The sequence below is a fragment of the Vanellus vanellus genome (genome assembly GCF_965231255.1).
Source record: "Vanellus vanellus genome assembly, chromosome: 1".
Classification (NCBI taxonomy): Eukaryota; Metazoa; Chordata; class Aves; order Charadriiformes; family Charadriidae; genus Vanellus; species Vanellus vanellus.
The window spans coordinates 147,068,422-147,095,992 of NC_138905.1; the positions used below are offsets into that span (position 1 = coordinate 147,068,422).

The 27,571-nt window shown below is 37.4% G+C and overlaps 1 protein-coding gene across 3 annotated transcripts in view; it reads left to right on the forward strand.

The window, feature by feature from the left end:
- HERC2 (HECT and RLD domain containing E3 ubiquitin protein ligase 2) overlaps positions 1 to 25,172 on the forward strand; it is a 120,784-nt gene extending 95,612 nt beyond the window's left edge. For all 3 annotated transcript variants that reach the window (XM_082498302.1, XM_082498301.1, XM_082498300.1), the window contains 15 exons: positions 423 to 637; positions 1,343 to 1,520; positions 3,910 to 4,071; positions 5,533 to 5,624; positions 6,508 to 6,647; positions 7,664 to 7,851; positions 8,471 to 8,668; positions 10,574 to 10,657; positions 17,824 to 17,965; positions 18,744 to 18,938; positions 19,036 to 19,148; positions 20,004 to 20,194; positions 22,039 to 22,144; positions 23,353 to 23,565; positions 24,178 to 25,172. In XM_082498302.1, coding sequence (XP_082354428.1) covers positions 423 to 637; positions 1,343 to 1,520; positions 3,910 to 4,071; positions 5,533 to 5,624; positions 6,508 to 6,647; positions 7,664 to 7,851; positions 8,471 to 8,668; positions 10,574 to 10,657; positions 17,824 to 17,965; positions 18,744 to 18,938; positions 19,036 to 19,148; positions 20,004 to 20,194; positions 22,039 to 22,144; positions 23,353 to 23,565; positions 24,178 to 24,450 — 2,490 coding nt within the window. In that variant the 3' untranslated portion in view covers positions 24,451 to 25,172. The remainder of the gene's footprint in view (positions 1 to 422; positions 638 to 1,342; positions 1,521 to 3,909; positions 4,072 to 5,532; positions 5,625 to 6,507; positions 6,648 to 7,663; positions 7,852 to 8,470; positions 8,669 to 10,573; positions 10,658 to 17,823; positions 17,966 to 18,743; positions 18,939 to 19,035; positions 19,149 to 20,003; positions 20,195 to 22,038; positions 22,145 to 23,352; positions 23,566 to 24,177) is intronic.
- Positions 25,173 to 27,571: the final 2,399 nt, after the last annotated feature.

The following is a 27,571-nucleotide window of genomic DNA, read 5'->3' on the forward strand; positions in this document are numbered from 1 at the left end:
TGTACTTATGGGATGGGAGGGGAAAAAGCAACTGTGTTTAGGTATGTATATTCCACAGAAGAAAGAAAAATAGAATAGTGCTGCTTGAAAGAGACCTACAGATGATAGATGATTTTGTAACGTTATCACGCAAAACTGTGGTTTCTTGATGCTTTTAAAAAATCAGCCTTAGGATTTAAAACGAAATCCGTTAAGTCAGTTCATATTGACTGAATGTAGCCATATTTTTGCTTTTTTTTGGTGAAATACTTTGAAGTATTTCTTATTTGCCAGAAGAGGGTATAGAGGAGTGTAAGAAACTGTTTTTTGAGGCTTTCCTTTAACTGTATTCTAATATACTTTCCTTGAGGATTCTTCTCTACAACTCTAGTGAATGTTCTTCAAGAGGCAAACAAAATTAAATTTTGTTCTTCACTTTAAAGCTGTATGCTACTGGATATGGAGCAGGTGGTAGGCTTGGAATTGGAGGAACAGAGTCAGTTTCTACTCCAACTTTACTGGAATCCATTCAACATGTGTTTATAAAGAAAGTTGCGGTGAACTCAGGAGGAAAGCACTGTTTGGCACTGTCTTCTGAGGGAGAAGTTTATTCTTGGGGTGAAGCAGAAGATGGTAAACTTGGTCATGGGAATCGAAGGTAGGTAACACTTTCAAATGTTATTTTTAAAAACTATTAGTGGATGCTTATTATAGTTGCTATGGATTTGAAGTGTTGTATGAGTACTGTCTATACGTAGAAGTCAGTGTTAAGTGGTGTTGTGGATATGTACGTTTTTAAATTGGAGAACCACAAAATAGTTTTTGGATAAACAGTTACTCTGATTTCTGAAGTTAGGTATTATGTTCTAACACATCTGTGGGTGCTTGAGTCCAGTCGCTTTCCTTGGGATCTATCTTGTGAAACTTCAAGGCACTTTGGGGAGCAAGATTGCCACTCTGCCTCTGATCTCCACATGTATCGTTACCTACATTAAAGGAGAAGTGCATGGAGGGCAATGATACATTTTATGCTTAGAAATTTTTGATAATGTATCTTAAATTGGACTGATTTTCCAGGGTAGATGCTTAGCTTTGACGAGATTTTAATGGAAGTGTTTTTGTAGTTTCAGTTACCTGTAATGCTGTAGTATAACATATGGTAAAATACTTCTAGATTTTATAGGCCTCTAAAAATGTTTCTGAATGACTAATTAAACATAAATCTCTAGGACGTTAAACTGAAGCAAAAGCAAATAGTTATTTTAGGTGTCCTTGTACTCATTTTAAAAACCTCTCTGCATATGTTTGTAAACATGAGTGGTCTATTCTAAAAGTTTTGTCAAGACAAATATTTTCATTTCAGTCCTTGTGATCGTCCTCGTGTAATTGAATCTCTGAGAGGTATAGAAGTGGTTGACATTGCTGCTGGGGGAGCACACAGTGCGTGTATTACAGCTGCTGGAGACCTGTTTACATGGGGAAAAGGAAGATACGGACGTCTCGGGCATGGAGATAGTGAGGATCAACTAAAACCTAAACTGGTAAGAAATCTTTGGAGTTCTGTACAGCCTTAGTCAAATTCTTGCCGCCTGTGTAACTTTTTGCATTTCTGCATATAAAGAATGAAAGGACAAGATGGTGGCAAGTACTTGTAAGAAAGTTGCTTTAGAAAAAACAGGAATGGACTGGAAGAATTAAGTGAAAGTGGAGCTGTAAAACTTTTCTAGAGGTTGCTAAACCAGCTTATAAGGAATTTGGTTTAGAGAAGACTTAAAGAAAACACTAAATCAAACATCCCACTCCCTAGTAAGTAAATTCCCTTCCTTCACAGGAGTAGTTTGCACTGAAAGTAACAAATGAGCTGCTCGTCTACTGAGTCCCGCTCATTGTTTACTTCCTGGAATATATACCAGTGATTACAGTGATAGCCACTTAGTCACTTGCAAACTGCGTTTTTTCCTGACATAGTGATTATACTCTTAATTTTCGTGATTGAATACTGAGATCACGGAATCACGGAATTTTCAGAGTTGGAAGGGACCTCTAGAGATCTAGTCCAACTCCCCTGCCAAAGCAGGGTTGCCCAGAGCACATTACTCAGGACTGCATCCAGGCGGGTCTTGAAAGTCTCCAGGGAAGGGGACCCCACAACCTCCCTGGGCAGCCTGTTCCAGTGCTCTGTCACCCTCACCGTAAAGAACTGTTTCCGTGTATTTGAACGGAACTTCCTGTGTTCTAACTTGTGCCCATTGCCCCTCGTCCTGTCACTTGGAACCATTGAAAAGAGCCTGGCTCCATCCTCCTTCAACCCACCCTTGAGATACTTGTACGCCATAATAAGGTCTCCCCTCAGCCTTCTCTTCTCCAGGCTAGAGTCCCAGCTCTCTCAGCCTTTCTTCATAAGGAAGATGCTCCAATCCCTTAATCGTCTTGGTTGCCCTTCGCTGGACTCGCTCCAGCAGTTCCCTGTCCCTCTTGAACTGGGGAGCCCAAAACTGGACACAGTATTCCAGTTGTGGCCTCACCAGTGCAGAGTAGAGGGAGAGAATGACCTCCCTCGAGCTACTGGCCACACTCTTCCCTATGCAGCCCAGGATTCCATTGGCCTTTTTGGCAACAAGGGCACATTGCTGGGTCATGGATAATTTACTGTCTACCACAACCCCCAGATCCTTCTCCTCAGAACTACTTCCCAGCAGGTCTGCCCCTAACCTATACTGGTGCTTTGCATAAGATGTTACTGAAGTATATACTAAGTTAATAAGAATTTAACCTAAATAATTATGAGGTATTTAATTGCTATTTGCCAAAGAAATTTGAGTTAAGCAATTGTTGATGAAGAAGATAGCTGTTTCCATTTGATTCTTAAGTGGTAAATCTGAGAACTTGGACAGTGTTGAATATACGAAGAGTGAGAATACTGATTAGCTGACGAGTTGTAATTCAGACCGTCGTACTCCTGTGAACTAGATTGTACGAGCTTTAAGTCCGAATAGTGGTATTAAGAAAACTGCCCTGCCTTTGAAATGAGAGTTTGTTTTTCTACCTGTGTTCTCTTGCTGAAAATACAGCAAAGAATATGATTATATTAGTTGAATTGAACTGATTGTTGGTTTGTCATTTTTATTCATAGCTCTGTGCATATATTTCTATTCACACAGCCATTAACTTTTTTCAGTGCTTGAATTTGTGGGGTTGAGGTATCATACATTCTTAGTCCACTTTGGGACCTTATCACCTATATAGAGATGTTCTCTTTCCCCTACCCCCAAAAAACCAAGGTCTGCCCACCTTTTCTATACATCTTTACACATCTTTCCCCCCTCCATGTTCTTTGTTAGTATGAAACTAGATAATCTGTAGATTAATTGAAGTATGTGAAGTTCCATGCTGCTTTGGATGATGGATTGTACTACCTATAATCTATTTCAAGAAGGGGTGAGGATGCAATATATGTGGTCACTATCCGTTTACTTTATGAATCCAAATCCCATATTTGATCACCAGATGGCAGCATTTCAAAAGATGTTGATTAAATTCAGATTATCATTCAAGTGCTAGAAAACTGTAAACTAGTAAAAGAGTACTTGAAAATAAGATTTTTTTTTTTTCCTTACTGTATGCATTACTTAAACAGAAACAGGTTTTTATAACCTTATGAGTTTTGTATGAATTTTTTTCCCTTTTAGGTCAAAAAAAAATTAACTAGTTCACTAATTAATAAGGCAGTATTTAAAATACATAGTTTTCATTTTGCTGGTTTGAAAAGAGCAAAGCCCTTTGACTTGCCTTTATTTGCTTGTTCCTGTGGTGTTTCAGACTTGTAGCTCGAGTGAAGTACCTCTCCAACTTGGGTTTGTCATATTTTCTAAAACATTTATAAATGAATAAGTGTTTTATTGTGAACTAAATAGGGTGATTTCTTTACAGGTGGAAGCTCTCCAGGGCTATCGCGTGATTGACATAGCCTGTGGCAGTGGAGATGCACAGACATTGTGCCTGACTGATGATGATACAGTCTGGTCCTGGGGTGATGGAGATTATGGAAAACTTGGCAGAGGAGGCAGTGATGGCTGTAAAGTACCAATGAAGGTATTTGAATGTAATTTTTTCATTGTTTTAGAAACCATGAGGTTGGTTGAGAATGCTGAAGGCAGATTTGTCAGTATGTGCAAACTTTCACGCATCTTGGGACATCAGGATTCTTCTGATTGTTGTTAACACTGAACTTTGTAGGCTACAATGATGAGTCTTTAAATTTTGTGCTGGCTATTAAAGTTGCACTTGAAGGTTTTTTTTCTTGGGAGAACATTGCTGGTTCCAGCAATATTTCTCATTTTAAGTTTGCTTCCTGTCAAAATGTTAGATTTTGCCAAGAAATCTTCCTATTTCCTTGTGTTAATAAATTTCTATAATACTGCTGAAGTCATAACCTCATTCCAGAAAGGGGTATCAATTGATTAAAAAGTAATCTTATGTTAAATTACACCTTTCACGTGAATGCATGGTTGACTTGGAATTTCTTCGTATGTTACAAATGAAATCCATGTAGCCATCTAATTTGAATTACAGCACTTGTTATGAATATGAATGTTGTTTGTGTTTGAGAAATATTTGTGAGGGTCACTGTGTATGTGTCACTGAGGCTCTTCTCAGTAGCGACCAATGATAGGACAAGGGGTAATGGATTCAAGCTGGAACACAAGAGGTTCCACTTAAATTTGAGAAGAAACTTCTTCTCAGTGAGGGTGACAGAGCACTGGAACAGGCTGCCCAGGTAGGTTGTGGATTCTCCTTCTCTGGAGACATTCAAAACTCTCCTGGACACCTTCCTGTGCAACCTCATCTAGGTGTTCCTGCTCCGACAGGGGGATTGGACTAGATGATCTTTTGAGGTCCCTTCCAATCCCTAGCATACTGTGATACTGTGATACTGTATACCTATGCGCAGTGGATTTTAGAGTCTTAGTCTAGGATCACACTTTATTACCGGGATACAGGTGTCCCCATTTTGTTTCCAAATGGACAAAGTCTACCAGCCTGTCCCAAATAACAGTTTTTTATTGCATGATGTAACACAATATGAAAATAGCTTGTTTATATTTCATCAATCATCAGTCCCATAGGATTGATGGTAAAGTGTCATAAGGACCTGCACAGAATAAATAGGAAGACCGTACTGGAGGTCTAAATATTTTTACTATGTCAACAGAATCACATCCGTGTCACACGAGCTACGGATGATTAACGTTGAGTATTTGGAGACAGAGCCTTACCATTTCCACTAAGGATCAATTGCCGAGTAACTATTGACAAAACATACTAGAGACAATCTTCAAAAGCTTGCCAAATCTGAGCTTCTTTTTAATGTTTAAGTAGTAAGTAGAAAGATGAAAGGAGCAGAATTCTGCCAAATAATCTACATACACATTTTAGCTTATAAATACGCATATAGACACACACTTGCATGTTATATTTTGCTTAAGATAGCGCAGACTAGGAAACTATAGCCTCCTTAATTAACTTTGATTTCATTTTATATTCTTTTCCTAGATTGATTCCCTCACAGGCCTTGGAGTGGTTAAAGTAGAATGCGGATCACAATTTTCTGTGGCTCTTACCAAATCTGGAGCAGTATATACGTGGTTAGTATTTTGTATTAGTTAGACAGTGTTAAATGTAACCCTGTCTGCAACAGGTATTAGTGTTACACTGCCTTCACTGTTTTGATTTTTCCCTGTATCAAAATCCGTTTTGACTTCCTCTGTCTTGATTAGTAACAAAATCTACCACTTTGGGGAACATTTTATAGTGCTGTGGGGATGAAAAATCAAAGTGTTTTGTCTTGGAGACCTAAGCACACAGTTGTCATTGCAGGCATTGATGACTGCAAGATGCAGAAGTTCCAGAGAGGTCACTAGAAGTATAAGACTGAAGTGTCATGTAGGGTGGAAGATGATAACATAAATAACATTCTCATATATTATCAAAATTGCGTCTAGCTTGTGGTTGCTGTAGTCTGAGAATTTGATTTTAGTTCATTGTTTTTGTCTTCCCCTGCCATTCCAAATTTTGTAGTTTAAACTACCAGACTTAAGTGTTCAAAAAGACTAAAGAAAATACCTTCCCAACATCCTTCTGCCCCCTTGTTTGTATGACGTTAGAGATATCCTTAAACTACAAAGTTCCAGTCTCTGAGGTCAGTAAACATACTGGTTTTGCAGATGAATGCTTCCAATACTTCACCCTTTTAAGAGGGGAATAACCAAACAACCCCCTGCAAAAGTGGTAAAAAGAGCTACACAGAATAGATAGGAACAGCACATCGGAGAAGAATTTTTTATTGTATCAGCAGAATCGCATCCATGTCGTATGAGCTAGGGATGATTAATGTTGAATATTTGGAGAATGTTTTGGAATTGGACTGGTTTTAAATACATCTATAGGCCAAATATCAGACACAGTCTAGCATTCTGTTTTTTCCATAATTAAAACACAGTTTTGTAATGTTTTACCTTCTCTGTGCAGGGGCAAAGGAGATTATCATCGGTTAGGCCATGGATCCGATGACCATGTTAGAAGACCACGACAAGTGCAGGGACTGCAAGGAAAGAAAGTCATTGCAATTGCTACTGGGTCTTTGCACTGTGTTTGCTGCACTGAAGATGGTATAAAAATCAAATAACTTCTTTAGTTCTCAATACTGAATTTGAAAAAACCAAAACTTTATTTTTCAGTCAGCTGTTGGGAGGTTGTCCTTGTTAAAAATGCTGGTCCTCTATGTCACAGACATATTTTTAGTTTGCAGATGTTGCGTATTTTGTGAGCAACAAGCATGTCGTTGATTTTAAAATGATCACATAAAACTAACTGAAGGTTTTTAATTAATAAAAAATAAAGTGTAAGTTCATACATGCTGACGGTCAAAGAAAAATATAGAGCTCTAAAAGTAATTGCAGTTTGGTCAAGCAGTAGAATGAATGGATTGGGCTTTTTTTTTTTTTACAGCATCTTCTGAGCCTGCTGAGGTGTTTAACTTGCTAAATGAAGCACAGCACAAACAATAATGCTTCTCACAGAGCAGGTTGAGATACTGAATGCTCTTTGTAGCAGACTTGCTCCCACATTTAATTAACAAGTCTGCACAATAACTGAGTGTTTTATAGGCCCTAGTGAAATAGGATATAACTGCAGAAAAGGAATGCTCAGAAAGGAGGTTGCTATTTTAAAAGTACTCTCCAATTATTTTGCAACAGTAAGTGCTCATTTTAATGTCCTTTTTGGTAATGCAACCTATTATAGGGTCTTCTCCTTTGTCTCATACAAAATGTTAAGCCTTTTCTAATTATTTTTTAATATCTTTTTTTTTTTCTGCTATGAAATATCAAATACTGCCTGTTTCTGGTGTATATGTTGTTATTCTCCTTCACCATTTCCTCCTCTTCTGGAACAGAACATTTAAGTTACACAAACTATGAGGAAATAAATGCATCTTATACTAGCTGCTCTACGGAGACCGTGGACCTAACCATGTCATTCAAGATTTGTCTGTGCTAGATAGTGGATTTCAGGATGGCCATCAGTCCTAGAAATCTTGATTACAGTCCAAGGCCTCATTCGGTTAAATGATTTGTAATTGCTTCTATCTTAGCTTCAGAACAATTAATTATTTTTATTGGTTTAGGGGAAGTGTATACATGGGGAGATAATGATGAAGGGCAGCTTGGAGATGGGACAACTAATGCCATCCAAAGACCACGCTTGGTTGCAGCACTTCAGGGTAAAAAGATCAACAGAGTAGCCTGTGGCTCGGCACATACTTTAGCTTGGTCAACCAGTAAACCTGCTAATGCTGGCAAGCTCCCAACACAGGTAATATTTTTGACTTACTGCATTCAGATTTTAGACATACTTGGTATGCTTATTGCAGATCTCTCAGTAGACGTATTTCCTTTCTAAATCCCTGCATAAGCGCAGTGTGCTTTGATTTGACTTCAAGTTTGAGCCAGTTACTTTGTTTTACTTCCGTATTTCCAAAGAAAGATTCCAGTTTTCTGAGGTGAGAAAGACTCTTCATTCAGTTGTTAATCCAATGCAGAATAGTAACTGGGTTTGCAAATTGGCAGGAATTTTAATTCTGTATTCCAGCTATGAAAATCATATGCCTTCTGAAGGAGTTCTTTATTGCTTGCTTTACATTGAGAAGATTGTTTTTTGAATATTCTGTCTTTCAGCTATAATGCCTGTAAAATATTATTGTAAAATATGGAATAGCAAGAGTAGTCTAACTGTCATGTTTCTAATAATTGTTTCAGTTTAGATGGATACTTAGTATCTTTTATAAACAACTGGTCTCTGTGTATTAAGTTCTTACTGTGAATAAGCAAAAAACTGAATTTCTAACACAAATCTTACAAATTGTTGTTCTGTTAATTAAAATAAAGTATATAATAATTCTAAATGACATTTGGGTATCATTGCTTTATCATAGGTTCCTATGGAGTATAACCATCTGCAGGAAATTCCCATCATTTCATTGAGAAATAGGCTTCTGCTGTTGCATCACATTTCTGAACTCTTCTGTCCTTGCATTCCAATGTTTGATCTTGAAGGAAGACTTGATGAAACTGGCCAAGGACCCTCAGTTGGGTTTGACACGTTACGGGGAATACTGATATCACAGGGAAAGGTATTTATCAGAATGTTTTTAAGGGAGTGATTCGTAACTGTAAGTGAAACATACTGTTTAAACTGTTTCTGAAGAAAATACAACTTACAGAACAAATTGAGATACATAGTTCTATGTCAAATATTTGCATTCTGATCACACAAACTTCTTTATTTGTGAATGTGTTTTTTTATTATGTTTTCCTCGGTTCTTCATCATAGTCTTGTTGTGTGTTGATCTTAAAAATAACTTTACACTGTAAATCTTTAGTTTCCAGTATAGCTGAATTCTTCTAGAGTATTCAGTAGATGCTATCGTAGAAAAAAAATGTAAGAAAGGTATGAAATGGTCATTATCTGCTTTTTTTATTTCACTTGTCACAATCAGGTGTTACACTAGTTGATCCAAAGCTCTGTGCAGGTACAAACTTGTTTTAGACTGGGCTAAAAGTAAAGACAGACCACCTAGGAGTTCAATCTCAAATCAGTAAAGACAGTGGATTTTTATAGTTGTAAGTAAAGTCAGTCATGAGAAAATCTAGATAATTAGAATGCTTGAAGGCTACAACAGTTATTCAGAACTTCAGATATGGAAAGCCTTTAAAAACATAATGTGCCTTCAGTATGATCATCAGTTTTGGATCTGAATTTTCTCACTGTCATAGTAACTTGCCTAACAAAAAATGATAACCTTATATAAACAGACAAAATCTACTGGGAGGTTTGAAAAGAGAAGCAGTTAAGTTTCCCTCTGCAGTGCTGTTGCTGTTTTATGTCCTTAAATAAGACACATGGTCCATAACTAGACTCCTTAGTATGTATTGTCTTAAGGTCTCTTTCTCTAGACTCTGATAATATTGTGTAGTAGAGCAATCCAGCAGAATATGTGCTGTGCAGACCATGAGAAGACCACACATTTTTCATCAAAACCTAAATTGGAAAAAAGGGAAGGGAAATCCTAGCTATTCTGTTCATGACCCTTTTAAATTTTAGTGCTATTAATAGGGAGTCTTTAGGTATATAGTGTTAAGTATAGGAATGGATGTGCAGGAGGCACATTCAACATAATTTACTTTAAGAGTCTGCAAAACAGTTACAGAAAGGCTTAAGATATAAGATAAAATGTCATATCAGGCATATTTCATGTCAGAAGCATTCAACAGAGACACCAGAAGTTGCAATGCCATATTCATATCTAGATTTTTGTCGGGCATACCTTCAGAGATTGTAAAGACTTAAAATTTTTTTTTAAAACTTGCTTGAAACTGACAGTGTAAGATTCGATCCAAATATTTAGCGAGAGAACCTCAGATATTTGAATTTGCATAAAAAGTTTATTTTTATTTGTTGCCTTCCATAGCAAGATGATCTTGTCTTTGGCTTTTTTGATTGTTTTTCTCTGACATTAATTATTCTCCATATGCATATATTATTCTGGTATAAACTAATTTATACCTGCACTCAGCAGGCTGCTTAGCAGTAACTGAGTCTGGGTGCAGTACAACCTTTTAATCTGTGGTTTTAAGTGATAGAGAAGACTTTCTTCTTTACTTTTTTTAGTGTCCCGACTGTTTCAGGCTTCAACTGTATTAGCACAAATAATGTGTTCCTTCACTAACATCTCACAGCTCTATCTCCAGTTGCTTTTGTTTTTTTTTTTTGTATTTCAAAAGTATTTGGTGCTTATTTCCATTTCTTCTAAAGAAATACTCAGAGGTGTTATGCCTTTTGTAGTGTTTTGTGAGGTACTCAGAAGGAAATTGCTGAAGGATAGTACTGCAGGATCAGTTTCTCTATTCTACTGAAGAGTCTTTATTTTTTTCCCCTAAGTTGAACCAAGTATGTGTTTATCTGAGAAATACGTGCAGCTTGCTTATTTGATTGCAGTTTTGCCACTATTTTAATTTTTTGTATTTTCCTTTTTTAGGAGGCAGCTTTCAGAAAAGTTGTGCAAGCAACTATGGTGAGAGATCGTCAGCATGGGCCAGTCGTAGAGCTTAACAGAATACAGGTATCTTAATCTGAAGTTTTAATTTTATTACCTGTATGTTTAACCCACAGTGCTATACATTTATCAAGTCCCTTTGGTTCAGCTGTTTGGTGTGTGAGTACTGAAGAGTCGAATTTTTATCAGGGAATCAAACGATGAAGTAGTGAATGCAGCAAGGACTGCTTATTTTCTTTTCGGTATGTTTTCATCCACGCTGTAGTTGGTTTTGGGGGGGAGGGGACACATGCACACACTTGTTGAAATATTAAGTGGATGATTTAAACTCTAATGAGCAAAGTATGTCCTGCTTGACAAAGGACAGCTTTTTCAAAACTCACTACATTAGATAATTTAGGAGAGTAGTGATTCTTACTTACCTTTCCAAATGGTCACATGAATTATTCAGCTGTTGCTTTCTTAACAGAGGACATGAAGGGAAAAAAAAGGCAATAAAAAAAAAAGCACTTGAATATAATGAAAAATCAGGCTGATGATAAACTCTTGTCCTGTGCTGTACATCACATGTGATCATATTGATTGCAGAACTGTTTGATACAAAGGGGCTTTTTTTCCTTATCATTGACGTTAGAAAATGTAATGTTGTGCCTTAGGCCAGATATGTCTTTTTCCATAGATATTTCTGTAACATAAAATAGTAAAACATTGTTTTCATTTAAATGGACTCTTACAGAGTCCTCATACATTTCTTTCCTTTACTGGTGGTTTTCTTTTTTTTTTTTTTTTTTTTATATTGTAAAAAGTAAGAAAACTTATTCTTTGTAAGATTAGAATGCAGAAATTGTGAAAATTTTGACTAATTAGTTTTATCTTAGTGAACAGAAGTACATCCTGTTGTGGCTGGACCCTCTTTCTGCTTCTTTGCCGTTTTCTATGGGCACTTAATTTCTTGTGGTAATGTTACGTGATTAAAATGTGGTGTTTTAGTTTATTATTTGGGAAGTTGAAGCTGAAGACAGTGCCACAGATTTTCTTGTAACTTTTTTTTGTATGTGTGTGAATTCAGAAAGTCTAATAAACCAGTGCAAGCATTTATCTTTAGGCAGGAAACCAGTGAGTAGGTTTTGGGCTCATTTCCTAATGTTGTCCTTCTACTGTTGAGTTAATTAATAAAGGTAGGCTTTCTCTTGTATTCCAGTTCATTACTTGAATCTGTCTTGAAATCTAGAAAAGAGCTGGTAGCTGCAGGACCTCCCTTATTCATAGCTTGTGGAGGAAATGAAATACTGCTGTAACACAAGTGTGTCCTAGATTTAGCAAGTGAAGGCTAAAAAAGACCATGTTCATATTCTGGCCTGATTACGTAGTACCAAGTACGGGTCACGATTTCTTGAGTTTACTTTTGCAGAGAATGAAAATGTGGATTCTTAAACTGTTTGATCCTTTAATTTAATTAATCCAATATTTAATTGAAGATTCAAAGCCACTTTATATAGTCTCAAACTCAAATTGTCAATGTTAAGAATTTTCATCTTATTTGCAGTTGTTAGTTCAACTGCAGCTGGGCTTTAAGGTCCCTTTGATTTCAGAAGGCTCTTCTTACAGTTTATATATTATATGGTACAGTCAATTCACTTCATCATTTTCCTTTGTATAAAATAAACAGATAATTTTTTAAATTAAAGTTGTTTTCCAAATACTGACTTGTTTTTTAAAATGTTCCCTCAGCTTACCTTGTTGTTCAGTATTTCTTTGGAAGTACCAGAACTGGATATAACAGTTGTCTAACTTGTGGTGTAAAAGCAAGCCAAATACCATTCCCTTGTCCTGAGGTCAAGTTTCACATGGACTAGATTAATTTAGAGTAGATCACATTCACCTTACATACTACTTGGCCTTTGGGTCATACTACTTGGCCTGTTGGGAGCCTTTTCATTGTAGGACACCATAGTTTTATGTAGTTTTCTTGCTCAAGGTATGTGAAATACAATGTGATGGCTGTACTGCAACTCGCCCAAGTGCCAGCCTGGTATTTCTGTAGCATAAAATTGAGGGTAGATGTTTTGTGCTTTAAGGTGAAGCTTGGCACTGTTGAAGGACTGCATAGAGCAGAAGAAACCAGACTTGATGCAGTTTTATCCATATTACTTTTTGGGAATGGTCGTTAAGTGAAATGTTCCAAAAACAGCACCTGGGCCTTTTTCTGGAAAAGTGTAATAGAAGTAGTTGAAGACTGAGCCAGAAAGCAAACTAACAGTTACATGTCTAGACAGTGCTACAGTGCTCGTGTACTTACTGACCCTCTTACTAGCTGATCAGATTTAGCTAGTGTTTAAGTACCGTTGAAGGTCATGTGGTGTCAAATGGATGGTGTGTTATGACCTATAGGCAGACACATTCATAATGCTGTTAAATCATGTCTTGCCTTTAAATGAAGGATATTATCACAGCAGTTGAAAGGAATTTCCTCCTTTTAAAAGGGAAACAAATTTCATTTACTAAGGAGAATGCAATATTACATTCCTGAAAGTAGACAAAGGATCTCCTGGTTCAGTGTTCTCTGCTGTCACGGGAGGAATGTCGCGCTTACGGATATATGAAATACCACTTTAAGAATAGTATCTTCCTCTTGTCTAGGTCTCCTTATTAAATGTGGATTACAGAAATCTCACTAGTGTGATGATTAAAAATTATCTGATCTTAAAGTAGGAACAGCATATCAATGAATTAATTATTTGCTATTTTGCAAGTGTTATAATTCAGTTCAAGTAACAATTCTCCTTCCTGCTTATTGTCTTCTCCCTTATCAAATGTGCTTTTAAAGAACACTCATTTCATCACAGTCTTCATTTCCCTGCACTGATCAGGCTAAGCTTTTTTTGTCTGCTTGTGTAGAATAGTCTTTCTCTATTCTTCATCTTTCTATACTGTATTTCTTTCTGTAGCATTTCAGTTTGAGCATAGTTAACTGAAACCTCGAGGTACAGGTGGAACTGTGTCTGTGCTCTTGTAATGTTCACACTGATATTTCTCTACCTTTTCTAGAGATTGATTTAATGACATATCCTTGAATTGAGTTTGTTCTCTTCACGGATCTGTGTTCTATGTTAACAGTATGTGTATTTCTCTTTTTTTAGCTGATTCCAGATAATAAGCTGTCATCTTTTTGTAAACTTACTTATTAGTCTCTGAGTGCATGGCTTTATGTACTACATTTCTCCCAGGTTCTGGTGGGTTGAACAGAATCCCACGGGATGGCCAATATTTCAGTGGGTACTCTCAGGCTGCTTGGGGCATATATAAAGTTTTGTTCTTCAGAGTCAGAGAAAGAACTTAAATTTTGGTCTTCATCACTTCGAAATGCTTTAACCGGATTACAGATTGACTTGAGTGCCTCTCCCCCTTTGTTGCAGTGCTTCTGCTTACAATAAGTGATATTCTTTGAGGCAAGTTCTTGAACTTGATTCTTCCACACTTTGCTGTATGCTGCTTTTGAGCAGCTGCATTTCTCTCTGGTCCAAGGAAAGTTGATTTTCCACAAGCTGACATCTTCTGATGGCAGATTGTTTTATGAAAATTGTTCTTGGGCTCTAATCAGTATACTAACTTTTTTTATGCTAAAGAGTTATCTCTTCAGCAAGAAGGCTGGAACTGTATTTTAAAAACTTGAGATACTGCGTAATCTTTGTTTAATAAGGCATGAATTCGATGAGGGTTATATCTGACCTTATTGAGTAAAGTAGATTTTACAAGATACATACTATGTCTCTAAAGGGGATGATTTGGAAACATGAGCAAAATGCTGTGCTCTAGACCTCTTCAATAAAAAGCTAAAACACCTGTTGCGGATTATGGCCTAAACTTATTTGGATGAATTTTTCCTGTTTTTCGATGGTCTTTTACTCTTCGCTAATAACCTAATAAATTTTAATACGGGCATCTGTCTTTGTCAGCAAGTGATATATTAAGGTGCTGGCATAAATGCCAATAATCCTTTGTGGCATTCTTACATTGCTTTGTTGAAAGTCAAGTTATAACCATTCCTGCATCTAAATGATCAGATTAAATGAAAAGTCTGTGTTGCTAGTAAATAAATTCTAATTTAAATGTATAATAGCAAGTGTCCATGCCATCCTATTCACTTCAGCCAGGATTGCTTGCCTTTTTGTTGTCACTTGCTTAATTTGTATTTTAGGTCTGAGGTTTGAAAAAACAATGAATTAAATACTGCTTTCACAGACCTACTCATACTTTCCTCCTTTTAAGAGAAGACTTGGTGATTTCTCAATTTAAAACTTCTTGTGCATCCAAATTTCTTAGAAATCTGTTGAATTAAAACCAGCTTGTGTTGGTACAGAACATCTTGCATGTGAGGAGGACTTGAGTACGTCAGCCTTTCAATAAAATGTGAAAGAAATCTGGTGGATGTTTTATTCAAAGCATCAGAAGTATGCAGCATCAGAACAACTGGATTTTGAGATGCACTGTACCTTGGAGTGGGACCAAATACAGATTAAGGAGATGAGTCTGTGTTATTTCTGAATGAATGGTCTCATGGATATTGGTGAGCTGCGTGCACTGTAGGAGTCCCTTTGCAGTCAGGGCAGGTTGAGAATATAAATTGTAGAACACGAAGGGGGGAAAAAAAATCTTGGGTTTCTCCAGCCTTCTGTTTACTTTCCATGTTTTTTCTCTTTATACTGATGAAATGCTTTTTGTCTTCTTATCCACTTTGCGTTCATCTCTTGCAGCAAAATATGTGGGATTTTCCTTGCATGCCATTTCTTATGGATCTTCATCAAATCTTAAAGTACACTTTCTCTGTAGGTGCCTAAAAACCACATTACTCTGAGTGTGTATACGCATACATATTTTTGGTAGTGCTTACTCATTTTTAGAGGCTCCTAGTAAGTATCATAGATGCATATATATATTATCATTAATGAATATAAGAAATACATGTATTCAGTTTTCTTTCCAGCAGCACAGCCTCTGGTCTGTCTTATGTATAAAAAACTTACCCAGACTTGACAGTTGAATGCATGAGTAGAGATGGGATGATTAACTAAGTGGATTGCAATCCAGAGAAACTGAAATTACCAAGGCATTGGCTGCTTCTTCAGAAATAGGAGAAGAAAACTTTTTTTTTTAAAATAAATTTTATCATTGGTACCCCTCTGTCTTTCCATTTTCCTTTAAAGGTGAACAGATACAAAGCTAAGTAGAGACAGATGAGCAACGGACTGTTTGAAATTAAAGATAAGTAACATATTGGTGGGTAGGGGGACGTGAAATTCTTTATGTAGGGAAGAAAGCCCACAGGGTTGTCAGCTGAACTGGTAAGAATCATTCTGTTTAGCTGCAATGAATACATCTATTGTTTTTGCATCTTGCCAGCTTTAACAGTAAAATTACTAAGACCTAATCAACCTCCAAATTTTCAGTTTCATTTAAAAAAATAATCATCATCATTGTGGTCTGCTGTGTTTGAATTAAGGTTGTCTCAAGTAGTTATAACTATGTCAGGTCATAGAAACTACTTGGAACAATCATTGAGCATTGTCAGGTCAGTTGAGGACAGGTAGCAGAAGCATCTAGGTGACCAGATATTGTTTTTCATGTTTGTGCCAATCCAAGCATGTAGTTGAAAAATTTCTTCCATTACAGAGGCACTGCAATTTGCAGTGCTTATAGATGGTGTTAAACGTAGTAATTGCTGACAGTTAAACAGCTATGTCACAGAGATAGGACCTGTTGCAGAACTTGCAGTGCAGCCTATCCTGGAACCAGTAACTCTTTCTCCTTAATGTTTAGGTATGTCCTACTTTTATATCAGAAACAAGCTGAAAAAGTATGGGCTGGATGAGCAGACAGTGACATGGGTTGAAAACTGGCTGAACAGCTGGGTCCAGAGGGTGGTGATGAGTGGCATGAATTCTAGTTGGAGGCCATTAACTAGCAGTGTACTCCAGGGGTCAATACTGGGTCCAGTCCTGGTCAACATCTTCATTAAAGATCTAGATGATGAGGCAGAGTGTACCCTTGGCAAGTTTGCTGAGGATACAAAAATGGGAGGAGTGGTTGATGCACCAGAGGATCATGCTGCCATCCAGAGGGACCTTGATATGCTGGAGAAATGGGCTGTCAGGAACCTCATGAAGTTCAGCAAGGTGAAGTGCAAAGTCCTGCACCTGGAGAGGAACAACCCCCTGCACCAATATATGCTGCGGGTAACCCAGCTGGAAAGCAGCTTTGCAGAAAAGAACCTGCAAGTCCCAGTGGACGCCGAGTTGAACATGAGCCATCAACGTGCCCTTGCCACAAAGAAGGTTAATGGGTGTCCTGGGCTGCATTAGGAGGAGTGTTGCCAGCAGGCTGAGGGAGGTGATCTTTCCCCTCTACTCAGCACTGGTGAGGCCACACCTGGAACACTGGGTCCAGTTCTGGGTTCCCCAGTACAAGAGACGTGGACATACTGGAGGGAGTTCAATGAAGGGCTGCAAAGACGATTAAGTGACTGGAGTCTCTCTTCTATGAGGATAGGTTGAGAGAGCTGGGACTGTTCAGCCTGGAGAAGAGAAAGCTCAGGGGGAATCTCATTAATATATATTTTTGCATACCTGAAGGGAGGGTGCAAAGAAAGAGGGAGCCAGACTCTGCTCAGTGGTGCCCAATGACAGGACCAGAGGCAACGGGCACAAACTGAAACATCAGGAAACACTTTCACTGTGAGAGTGACTGAGCACTGGCACAGGCTGCCCAGGGAGGCTGTGGAGTCTCTATCCTTGGAGGTATTTGAAAGCCATCTGGACATAGTCCTGAGCAGCTGGCTCTAAGTGGCCCTGCTTGAGCAGGGGGCTTGGACCAGGTGACATCCAGAGGTCCCTTCTGACCTCAACCGTCATGTGATTCTGAAATAGTTCTGGGCTTTTAATAGCCTGAGATTAAGTGCTTTCATTCTCCTGGAGAGGATCAGGATATGTAATCGGAGTCTGTGATATCTAGGGATGGATGTTAGGTGATACTGAAAAATGCTGTAGTGCTGTAATTTGAAATTTGGTTCTTCCTCTGTGTATGTCACATACATACAAGATACATTGTGGACCTCTGTAAATGTTGCACTGAACACATTAGTATTTTATAAACATTATTCTTATGGTCTGATCTGCACAGCGATGCCAACTGAAATGTGTTCTTACAGTGACTTTTATAATGTGCTTACTCAATAGGTAAAACGCTCTAGGAGTAAAGGAGGACTGGCTGGACCTGACGGTACAAAGTCAGTGTTTGGACAGATGTGTGCTAAAATGAGTTCCTTTAGTCCTGATAGCCTTCTGCTTCCTCATCGTGTTTGGAAAGTCAAGTTTGTTGGTAAGAGGATTCTTCACCCCCTACCTATTTTGCACTTAACTTTACAGTTTTCTTCAGATTTACTTTTTTGGAGGACCTGAAGGAAGGGAGGGATGTAGGAAAACAATGTATGTGTGTAGGCGGAGGAAGGTGCTTAAAATGTTAGCAAGTAAAAAAACCTTTTTAAATGGTTTTATAGAAAAACCTCAAGATTAGTGGAAATGTATCTGTCATTGTCCTCAGATTCTGGGGGCAGCTCTTTTGCTTACAACAAACATTCTGCAAAGCCTAAACCTGTTTTTTCAGCTGTCTGAGTTGGTAAATAATCCTGGCTAGCTGGTTTTACTGGTAGGTTGTTTTCACAATTCACATATCACTTTGAGCTTTTTGATGAAAACTAATTTCGATTGAGGAGCCATTCTGTTTGCTGTATGTAAGATATATAAAATATATCTACTTTAAAATGTCACTTAGGAATTGCATTTGCTTTTTCTATGTCTATTCTATTTGATTTTGATTAGTGTATAACACAAAAATGTAAGTTATACTCTGGCAAAATAGTATTTTTGACACTGTGGTATGTTGTGTAATCTTCTAAACAATACCGTGTACAGTGAACTGGAAATAACCAAATGTAAAGCAAAACATAAAGGGTTTTCATATGAATGGATACAACAGAGTAGCTTTTAGTAAACTTCTGTTTACTTAATCATCCCCATGGAAGGAAATACAGTTTATTTTAATATTTAATTTATTTTTGAAAGAACATTTAATTTTGAGCCTTTTTGTCTTCTCCAAGGTGAATCTGTGGATGATTGCGGTGGAGGTTATAGTGAATCAATAGCAGAAATGTGTGAGGAACTTCAGAATGGGCTGACCCCTCTGTTAATTGTGACACCAAATGGAAGAGATGAATCTGGAGCAAACAGAGATTGTTTCCTTTTAAATCCTGCTGCCAAGTCAATCTTGCATATGAACATGTTTCGTTTTCTTGGTAATTTCTTAGCAACATTGTGACATTCTGCTCACATTACATGATCAGAATATTAGGAATCCAACAAAAAAAAAAAATATTCTGTTTAACCTTACAGGTGTCCTTTTGGGTATTGCTATCCGGACTGGTAGCCCTCTGAGCCTCAATCTGGCTGAGCCAGTATGGAAACAACTTGCAGGAATGAACCTAACAATTGCTGATCTCAGTGAGGTAAGTATGAACTTTCTGAGTAGGATATAACTTACAGAAGACGACCAGACTCTAGCAGAAATTTTTCTCCACTGATTGTGTTTCTGTGTACTTGTATTTTGATTGGCCTTTTACATTTTGAGCAGGTATATAAGGGTGACTTGTACTCACTGTTAAAACTATAAATTTAAGTTGTTCAAAAGTAGTTAAATAAGGTATTTGAGTTCCAGAGCATTCTCAGATCTTCTCGTGGGTTCGACTAGAGGAATGTTTGTGGTCAAACTCCTACTTTCGAGTAGACCTTTCTGTTGTGCCAAGATGCAGTAACCGATGCAGTAACACATGCCTACACTGTTTTTGAAGTAAAAGAAAATTGGTTCAAACTACTACTGAAAATAGTTTGTGCCCACATACAAACTTTCAATTTCTGTTTACTCAGCTCAGTAAATGTGGAGTAAGGGTTAGGTCTTCCTTACAAAGAATTCCTTCTCAAATACTGTAATGTAGAAATGTACTTACTGTAAAAGTGTTGAGTCATTTACTTGTCAGTAAGGGGATTCCTTTTGTACCAAAACCAGCACTGGACTTAATTTTTAAGCTTTAAATACATTTTCTTATATAATACAGTTTCTTGGCAAATGCTCCCCAAAATAATTGAAATCTAGAACACATGCAGCCTCCCACGTCCCAGCATAATGAAATCTTGTGTAAAATACTGAGGCATTTTATGGCTTTGAAATTCAGTTAGATGGGTTATAGTCAGACATTTGACAATGCTTTTGGTAGATGACACGTGATGCACTGCTTTTGGTATGTGAGAGACACTTGTATAGTGCTAGTAAAATGACTTTAACTCGAGCTTGTTATTTTTAAAAGGTTGATAAAGATTTTATTCCTGGACTTATGTACATTCGAGACAATGAAGCTACTTCAGAAGAGTTTGAAGCTATGAGTCTCCCATTCACTGTGCCTAATGCAAGTGGTCAAGATATTCAGTTGAGCTCCAAGTACACCCATATTACACTGGATAATAGAGCTGAATATGTGAGGCTGGCAATAAACTACAGGTTTGTTGAATAAGTCATTCAAATTATTGACATGAATCAGATTTTTCTTTTAAAAATATGTAAAATCTTGTAAAAACACGCTACTTCAACCTCTTATGTACAAGTATTTTAATATTTTCGTTTGATTACAGTGTTGATTTTCTGATTTCTTTAAATCTCTCCAAGGAGAAAAGATTAAACTTAATATTTAGGAAAAAAAATAAACTAGCAGGTATGGCTCTAGTTTAGATTTTAATAGCTGTCCTAACAGAGCAGTTTTGGAAGCTAGTTTTAAAGCTGGACTGATGCCCCATCCATCTAGTTCTTCCTGTGCGATAAAGTAGTAGGCTTGATCATTAAGTTTGTTGTGAAGAAAGCTTACTTAGATGTAGTACTACAACTCCCCCAGGTTTTCATATCATCAGTTGCAGTCAAGAGCAGTCCCAGATGAATTCTTACTATATTCTTATCTAAGTTGGAACACACAAAACAAAACGTTCATTCCCTGGACCACCATAAAATAAGCCTGTCACCTATGTGCAGACAAGTAAATTCACCCACAGGTGCCAAAAGCTGAACATTGCGCTGAAATCTGTGAGAAACAATTTTTCAGTATTTGAGAAGACAGACCTTCGGTTACTTAAATGCCTAGATATCTAAGATAGACAAGTACATCTAAGTACTAATATAGACAAGTACATCTAACCATAGGCATCTTGTGATGTGAAGCAGTGGGCCTTTTGAGTTATGGAAATTTAGATAATTTGGATGAGAAACTGATTCACAGTTGTCTTATTCTCTCTACCATAGTTAACTGGTTTAGAGATTGCTTAAGCAAGACTGTGTCATCACTGTATACTTGCTTATTAGTTTCTAGTTATAGTGTCTGCCAACAACTACTTGAATTACAGTCTTTGTTGGGATTGTTGTTTTTTTTTTTTTCTATACATGGTTATGAACTAATACTTAAACTTATTTTTAACAGCAGAGAGGAATTTCATTTGGAATGGATAAATGACATGTCTATATAAAATGTTACATTCCTTTGAAGAAGTGATTTTGTTCTCTTGCCAACTCTGGCTATCCTGAAAGGACATAAGCAATTCTAAAGCATTTTACAATTAAAAATCCTTTTGGAGAAACACTTAAGTGTTTAGATTAAGTATCAAGTTTTTTAATTATATGAAACTCTTGAGAGAAAAATTAGCACCTGAATAGAATCCAGGTGAAAAAGTGGATGCATAAGACCGAGTTTGTCCTGACATCTTTGTTCATTTTGATGATGACAAGCCTGAGGACAGGACTTGTCTATGATGCAAATCTCTGCTCTGGAGAGCTCTGCAAAACATCTCAGAAATTATTTGACAGGAAAAAAGAAAAACAACACAAAGCATGGGAGGCAGCAGAAGCATTAAAGAGTTACTTATCTATGTCTGTCTTGAAATACAACAACTCTTGTCCTCAGACATCATGTTTTAGTTCAGACCCATTTTTCTTTTACCATAATGTCTGTCTAGTGTTGGGAATGTTTGAGGGCAGAGTTTCAAAGCACAGCCATTCATTTCCCAAGAGCGTGTTGTTTCCAAATGGGGTATTGGTTTGTTCTTGCCAGACTCAGCACATGAATAATAAAATATCCTAACCATTGGGATGTACCTCTCCATACTGAGCTTGATGTGCAATATGAATTGGTGTAGAAACTGGTATAAGTCAAGTATCTTGTGTGGTAAATCTATGTTAATGTTCCTTAGCACATAACTGGAGACTTGTGGAGAATGGTTAAAGTTTCCTTAATATTACAGTAATTGCTAGAAATGATTGCTAGAAATGGCATTCACAGAAACTCTCAAACTGTGTCTCTGCAGACTTCATGAATTTGATGAACAAGTTGCAGCAGTTCGTGAGGGGATGGCCCGTGTTGTTCCAGTTCCTCTACTTTCGCTCTTTACAGGATATGAACTGGAAACTATGGTATCAATTTCTGCTTTGTTACCTCTGTCAGACTAACTTGCAGTGAGATTCTTCACTTATATCTCACTAATCCAAAATCCACGTTAAATACTATCTACAATGCTAGCTCTGTGATTGCAAACATTTTGTCCAAGGAAAGACTAGAAATGTTTTATTGCCCTCTTGGTGTTAATAAGGTTATTTTGATATAGCTGAGCAGTGATGTAACAAATTATTTCTGGAAGAAACAAACAACACCAGAAAAAAAACAAAACAAAACAAAACTAAAACCAGAAAACGGGGACCTAGGAGGTGAATTGGAGGTATTTGTTCCAAGTATTCTTTATGTGATTCAGGAATATGAAAGAAGGTTCACTATTGTCCCCTGATGTGTAGATGTATATTTAGTACTATTGTAATAGGAGACTATTTACAGTACTTCAAATATTTGAATGTTCATTTTGCCAGTTGTTATGGTTTGAGAAACCCATAACAACTTATTGTCATTTAGACAATCATTCTATCACCAAATGACCCCTACCCACCCAGGAAGGGGATTCAGGGAAAAAACAAGGAAAGCCAGAAGTTGAAATATGAACAGATTTAATAGAATAAGATTAGATAATTAACATTAATAGCACTAAGGAATCAATATTGATCCTGATACCAATACAGAATATGCAAAGATTATACTGAGCCAACTATATGAGTAGGAAGCTATGCACTCCCAACAGCGGACAGCAAATGTCGGACACTGTGAGCTCTGCGGCTTCAGGGGGAAGGAAAGGCCTCAGGGGTCTGGCACCAGGGCAAGAAATTCTCAGGATGGCAGCCATCAAGGGAGAGCGAGGACTTTGCAGCAAACTTCCTAATTTATATTGAATGTGGCATGGCATTCGGAGTATGAAATAATCCTGTTGGCCAGCTTGAGTCAAGTGCTCAGGTCTCAATCCTCCTCATCCCTGCACCTGGCAAGCTTGAAAACACTGAAACCTTGAAACCCACCCACCATAGCTGGTGTTAAAGTAAATATTTTCACAAATTCAGACACTAGAGTCTTCTAAAAGTGCAATCTTCCCAAGTATTAGCAGAGAAATTAGTCCTGTGTCGCTCAAATCAGGACATCAGTGTAAAAGCTGATTAAATATTTTAAAGGAATGGAGAGAAGAAATCACCTGTAATTGATTTGATCAGACTTTTGTAGCCTGTCATTATATTTTATTTTTCAGGTATGTGGAAGCCCAGATATTCCACTTCACCTTCTGAAATCTGTAGCGACTTACAAAGGCATTGAACCAACTGCTTCCTTGATACAGTGGTTCTGGGAAGTGATGGAGTCCTTCTCCAATACAGAGCGATCTCTCTTCCTGCGTTTTGTGTGGGGCAGAACAAGGCTGCCCAGGACTATTGCAGACTTCAGAGGGAGGGACTTTGTTATTCAGGTAAAGTGTGTGGGATAGGGTGTGAGGATTTTCTTTTAAAAAGCTGGTAATGGAGAAGGAGTAGTATGACATAACAAGAGAACATGCTAATTTCATTAAACTGTTTATGCGACATTACATTGTAGATTGGACAGTGCAACAGAGACCTATAATGTGTATAAATATTTTTCTCTTTTGACTTGGGCAGATGGATATTCGTTTCATTTCCCAGGCATTTGCTTCTCTGGATTTTGATAGTTTTCCGCTATCAGTCATCAACTGTTTTTGCTGGCGTTTATTTAGCATGTCATTCAGCTCACTAATTGTTTCAACTAAATTTAAAAAAAACCACAATCTTCAAATCATAGTTTGGTATTTTTTGAAATAATGTAATCTCTTTTAGATTGTTCCCAACCACATATTCATAATCAAAGCAGCTCATATATGTCTGTTTTTATTTAATTACTTAGTTCAGGGAAAGTGCATTGGTCTTTTCATTGTTCTTTTAAGAAACTTCAGCATCAGAAACACAAATCTAACGCGCTGTTAAAAAAAATCTCAAGTATTATTATGATATTTATTTGTGGTTTGGACAGTGAATGAAAAATATTATGCCCTTTTTGTTTTCAACAGGTATTGGATAAATACAATCCTCCAGACCACTTTCTTCCCGAGTCATACACTTGCTTCTTTCTCCTGAAGCTGCCCAGGTATTCCTGTAAGCAAGTACTAGAGGAAAAGCTGAAGTATGCCATTCACTTCTGCAAATCTATAGACACTGATGATTATGCGCGGATAGCTCTGACAGGAGAGCCAGCGGCTGATGACAGTAGTGATGATTCTGATAATGAAGATGCAGATTCTTTTGCTTCAGATTCTACACAGGACTACTTAACAGGACATTAAAACAATAATATAAGGGATAGTTGTCACAAGCACTGAGGCAAAACGCCAAAATGACAATGAAGCCAAGGACAGTTTAGGTCTCAGAATATAGAGTATGTAGTCAGAGGGATGGTAATCTTCTGAACGTGGGGAAAGTGTGTTTGCTACTCACAGTAGGAATTAAGGGTTACAGCTTAAACCATCAGCTTAGAATAAATGGCACAGTATATGGGCATTTAACATTTATTTTAAGAGCTGAAAGTGGCCCCCCGTAATGCTGCACTACGTTTAGAACTTTTGTGTTTACTGAAGTGTTGTAAATGTTTATATAAATATGGTAGTGCAGCATCCAGAAGGCAGTGAAACCTTTAAATTGTGGGTGCGATAGGTTTTTTTCATATTAAGTGTTGTGTTCTGTGCATCTTCTTGATTGTATATTGGAAATACTGTGCAACAACTGAATAGTATAAATATTTCAATTAACTTTACTAGACGTTTGTTAAAAATTTTTGAACATTGAATTAACATTATTCCTTGAAATTCTTCTATAGATAATAAAAATGGCCAATAGTTTCACCTCCACCCCTGGTTTGTATATTTTAGCTTATGCATTATTTATCTCAAATTTGATACCTTTCTGTGAACAGCATCATAATTCTTATCATGGAAAGTGTACTGTATATACTTTGTGCCATGTAAATGCAAAAGTTATAATTTCCCTCCAAATAAAAGTTCTGCCACAGAAAAAAGTGGTATGTCCTTTTTTTAATGGTAATCCAGCTGTTAGATGGGATGAACGTTGCAACATCTCTACTAAGAAATGTTTCTGCTGTGTACAGCTGTTGACCAAACGTTGCTGGTGCTGCTCCACCAATATAGTAGGTGCATTGCCATGGACAGAACATGAGCTACAGTAAACTCGGAGCGAGTCTGCACAACACGTTAACAGTAGCGATTAAGTACACAATGCTGCTATTGTCAGTGATGGTAAATTTGTTCTTGGACACCTGGGAAAAAAAAATTGCTTTTGAGGAAGTGTAAGGAACAGATGTCTTCCAAGTACCTGAATGTGCGTAGAAGAGTATGACGATGCTTGTGGAATGTATTGTCACTGAGAAAATTGGATCATTTTACAAGGCTTGAGCAGGAAACATTGTGCATCCAGAGTAGCCTGTTCGAATAACTCATCGAAGTCAAGTGGCATTTGGGCAGGTATTGTGTGTTTACTACATGGTGTATGCACTGTTTTTTCAAAGTAGGAAAATAAGATTTAGTTGTGCCAGCGCACTAATATTTTACTTCAAAGTCCGGCAGAAAATAATGTCATACCATTTCTTCACTAATTACTAGGATAGGTATAGGTGAATATGTAACATTTTACAATTCAAAGTTGATTAATTTTTTTTTTTTTCATTGTGTGCATTTGACTTCTATTCTAACTTCTGTAAATTTAAATATTAACAGTGGTCATGAAATAAGTTTTCCTGAGATGTACTTGATATTTCAAAATGAAAGTAGGTGAAACTACCCATTTGTTGTTAAGATGTCAGAGTTATGAAATTGGTTAGCTTTAGAGGCCTCTATTTAGTGCTGAAGTGCTTGCAATAAATGCTACTGTCCCGATCCTCTGTCCCGCTGGAGATTCTGGAAATTGGGCCTGTCCCCCGTCCTCCCAATTTTCTGTCTGCTGATGAAAACCACTCAGTCTCTTTTGAGTCTTTAAAAAGATGCAAAACCCAAAAACCTTAAGCAACCTCTTTTATCTTTGTTGCTGAATTGAATTTCTCCTGAGGTGAAGAGTGGAGGATCTAGCACAGAAGTGCTCATGTGGTCATCTGCTGTCCCTTGCCTTGAGCCCTGTAGGCATCCAGCTTGATCAAAGAGATTCCGTAGTCAGCTCTTCAGGAGATGTGATGGATGAGTCATGCCCAAATGCCACAAGTCCGAGGACTAAGACCATTTCAAAACCCGTTTCAGGAGCATATGAACTACTGTAACATGGAGAAAAGTTTTATAACCTCCTTCGGGGGGGGAAAAAAAAGTCAGTTTTTCTTCCAAGAAAAGCAAAAAGGAAGTATCCTTTATGTAAGGAAGCAGTTTATGTTGTTAATGAATAAAAGAAGGTTTTTAAGCTGCCTTCTTTGCTTTCCCATCCTAACAGAAGTCTTAGACATGGTTTTACAGTGTGAAACGCTTGTCACCTGTGGCCTGACTTACAGTATTTCTGAGTAGCCGGTTCTTGGAGAGCAGTTGTTTCAAGTGGTTGAAAAATGGTATTTGCTCTTAATTGGCTTTTAGATGCAAATTCCTAGTCTGAGAAGGAAAAAGACTCAACCTTGCAAATGAGGAATGGATTGCTAGTGCTCTTGTCCCTTCTTCCTGTGTTACTTCTCTGTAAAACCAAAGATGATGGTTTGATTTATTGTAAAGCTTTACCATAATGAAATTGCAGAAGACAGAGAGAAAAATCCCTTCCCATGTTCAAAATTGCTCTTTGTTGCCTGGGTAAATTCCTGATGCCTCTAAAACCACCTAATGGCTGCTAAACAACCTGTGAATAAGGACAGAAGGTCACTGAGTTCCATCGGGGAGTTTAGGGGACATGTACCATTTGTAATCATGGTATTTGTTCCTTAAGATTGTGTTAGTCAAAGAAGTCTTCAGGTCAGCATATATAGGTACTTGCCTCCCCTGCAAGCATCTTTATCAGCAGATTGGGCAAAACTAAACCATGCAGCACTCTTCTAGAAGAAGAGGAAGCAGTGGCTTCCAAAGATCTTGTTGATAAAATATTTTCACTTTTTTAAAGAAAATGTCCAGATGTGTAGTTTCCTGTAGATGTTGCCTTTTGAGGTTAATCTCCTGACAAATCTTACAGTAAAAAATTATGGTGTTAACTAAAACATCCCATTGGTTCTTTTACTCAACCGGGATTCAACGGTGTGAGGTTGGTGGAAAAGTTATTCTATCATGGAGTCACATCCTCAGTGAAAACTGCAGCAGCAGAGCGACACAACTGCAAATGTGACATACACACTGTTTGTGAATCGACGCTCCTAATACTTAGAAAAGATTCTGCTGATCTGTGTGTTTGTCTCAAATGCAAATGATGATGGTATATCTGCAAGGCACCGGTCTTCAG